Source organism: Camelina sativa, chromosome 15, assembly GCF_030686135.1.
Source record: "Camelina sativa cultivar CO46 ecotype springtype chromosome 15, ASM3068613v1".
NCBI classification, from domain to species: domain Eukaryota; kingdom Viridiplantae; phylum Streptophyta; class Magnoliopsida; order Brassicales; family Brassicaceae; genus Camelina; species Camelina sativa.
This window is the reverse complement of record NC_141894.1, coordinates 33,522,906-33,525,952: the sequence shown is the minus strand read 5'-3', so window position 1 is coordinate 33,525,952 and position 3,047 is coordinate 33,522,906. Positions and strand designations below refer to the sequence as shown.

The window sequence follows — 3,047 nt, the reverse complement described above, 5'->3', positions numbered from 1 at the left end:
ATCCATAGAGAAAGAGGGAGTACCAAGTCGTTCAGGAGTGGAAAATTACCACGTATCCATCAATCAGTCATCCCATTTCATTCCTCTTTGACACCCATTTAGTAGTGCTTTGGGCAGTTATCCGGTCATTCCAATCTTTCGTATGCGGATCTGTCAAGAACGAGCTGACGACGGAAGCTCTCATTAATTAGTTGATGAGGGGAAACAAGGCAGTCATTCCCTAACCACTTACTAAATACTACATGGGCTCATAAAAAAACTAAACTAGATGATTGATTAGTGAGATCTTTCCCGGTACAATCTAATCTGCCTCGATAGAACAGAACCTTCCCATCCTCTAGGTCGAGTAGCTGCTGTTTCATTAGTATTCCTTTGTTCCGTGGGAATAGTAGGCATGTATGTGCCGGCTGGTTGCTTGTAGCGGTATTCCAGTTCTTGCATGTGCTTGACTTGTAGGAAGCGAGGAATGACCTACGAGCGACCGGGGTCTCACTCTTCCGCACCCTGTGTAGCTGAGGAAGGACCTTACGGTCCATAGAATAAATATCTTGACTTTCTTTCCACAGTTCCGAGTAGGTCTGCAAGCCTAGGAGGATCAACGTACCTTTTGTATTACAGTTGGTTAATCAGCTACCCCTTCCCTTCTATCTTCCTCTTCTTAACCTCGTCATTCCGAGTTAGGTTTTTAAACCTAAGCAGGATCACCCCTCTGTTGACTTTCTATGGTTGAAGCAGGTACCTATTCCTACTCTCTCGTCCAGAACATCTAACAGCCGTATTATATGATTACCAAGAACCACAGTTCCTTGCTTTGTAGCCACTGTATGTCGTCCATCGGGAAGACCCACTAAGCAAGGTATAATATCACGGACATTTGTCATCACCATCAAACAACCTATCATATTATGTGAGGCTACAGTATCTAAAATCCAAGGGACAAGAAGTGCCTTACCGGTTCAAGTTTCGGAAGCTCTAGTTTTGCCCGTATGGAATGTGTTGAGAAGAAGTTTCCATTGTTCCTCTGTAAAACCGACAAGATTAGACGGAGAAGGCGAGGAGAGCTGATTTCAAGCCGCCGAAAACTGCCTCATCGAGTCCCATCAGAAATTGGTGCACCTTGTCCTTCTCGCGACGCTTGCTGGCTCGAGCTTTCGCACCACAGGGACACCCGTCGCATGTGCACTGATCTTCTTTGTCATAATAAGCCAGATCTTCCCATAGTTTCTTCAGCTTGCCGTAGTAAGATTTGATACTAAGGCCCTTCTGTTTACAGGTCACGAGCGCATGCTTCAACTGCTGCACACGAGGCCCGTTAACCACACTAAACTGCTCAGAGATATCGTCCCACAATTCCTTCGCTACCTCGAAGTGAGAGATATCTCGACGGAGGAATGGATCAATCGAATTCCGAATCCACAAAACTAATAGAGAATTGATTGTCCAACAATCATTAATCTCGTTTGAATCTTCTGCCGGACGCTTAATCGTACCGTCAATGAAGCCAAACTTCTTCCGAGCTTGTAACGCAGTGCGAAGTTTGCGAGCCCACTCGTCTTTTCCTATGGCTAGGATTACTCTTTCTGGGATCATTGGCTCAAAACTATTTTGTTCTATAGATCCGGCGAAATCCACTGCAAATTTTCTTTCTTTCCTGGGATTTGCCTGAGATCATTCTTTCCTCCCTCCGGATCAATTGATGTTACCTGCTTTGAATGGGCTTTCTCCTCTCCTTTCAACCCATTCTCTGTCTTTCTCTTTTTCCCTCTGTTTCTTTAACAAAAGGTAAACAAATGGTTAAACAGCTATTTATTTTTAGCTATGGGGAATTCGATTTGTACTGTTGTTTGTAGTGTCATAGACGGGCAGCTGTGATGTGATGTGGTAGCTCTGATTTTGGTGTGATTCTATGGGAATGTTGTTTGTTCGCTTACCCCTAGTTGGATTTGAACAAAGAACCTCTCACTTGGCATGTAAGGTCAGCTCTGAAGGCTTTTCTTGTTTTGCTGTTTCCCTTCGTGTCTATCTATTCTTCCCCTGCTGGGACTGTTGCATGAATAAGTCAGGTAGTTGCTTGTAGCTGTATTGCTGTGCCTGCATGACGAAGTACGTTACCAGTGCTGTCTCTTAATCTCTTCCGAGTTGGATTAGGTATACTGCTATTAGCGTAGCGGTTGTTCTCTGTTCTATCTACCTACTGTTGTTAGCTTGGAATAGGTTGTTAACCATGTCGGGGTTGTTTTGCCGTGTTTCACTCTTTCTTTCCCTTTGGTTGCTGTTTTGAGTACTCTGCGGATTATCTGTGCTTCCTCTGTAATCACGTATTGTCTTTATCTGAGCATTATCTGTGAATGTTCTGTAATTACTTCCCCTACGGGATACTTGCCAATGACTGTATCCCGCTGCGTATTAACTGTATATCTTCCCTTTCTTTTATTAAAAATACTTTCTTTCTTCCTTCACTGGGAATAAGCTGTTATTGAGCTGTGTTATATTGCTGTATGTGTTGTATTGGGCTGCGCCCCCTGCTCTTTCCTGTCGTTCTTCTATTCGATAGAGAACAGTTGGAGGGAGCGAGCAACGACCTGTGAGCGACCGTAGCTACCTCTGCAAGTGCAGCTAAAGAAGAATCGTAAGATCCATAGAAAAACTCTCTTTTCTTTCTTTCTTTCATCCTCCGAGTAGTTCTCCAAGCCTAGTAGGAACATCGCTAGCTCGGTCAGTTTGTGTTTCTCCTGCTTTCTTTCCTTCTGCTTCCGAAGAACTGTTGGTCTCTTTGTATCCACTTAACACTCTCATAATCTTTCTTCCTTCTCCCGTACTCTTCATTCCGACTATCGAATCAAAGAAGCGCGAGCTCTACTGTATCTACTTGCCCGATCATAGCTCTCTTATGGGAGTAGCTCCCCCCATTCGAGTAGGGCAAAAGAGGACAAGCGGAGGAGAAGAGCTAGCCCGGTGACGAGGAGTCTTAATCCCAGTCTAATCGAATAAAGGTGCTAGCCAGTGTATTATAAGATAAGGGAAGATGAAGAGAATAAATCGGGAAG

The 3,047-nt window shown here is 44.2% G+C and overlaps 1 protein-coding gene across 1 annotated transcript; it reads right to left on the bottom strand.

The window, feature by feature from the left end:
- Positions 1 to 1,038: 1,038 nt before the first annotated feature.
- LOC147927633 (uncharacterized) lies at positions 1,039 to 1,590 on the bottom strand. The gene has a single exon (XM_087487480.1). It carries the CDS (start codon positions 1,588 to 1,590, stop codon positions 1,039 to 1,041), a length of 552 nt encoding a protein of 183 aa, XP_087343606.1.
- Between the last annotated feature and the right edge of the window lie 1,457 nt (positions 1,591 to 3,047).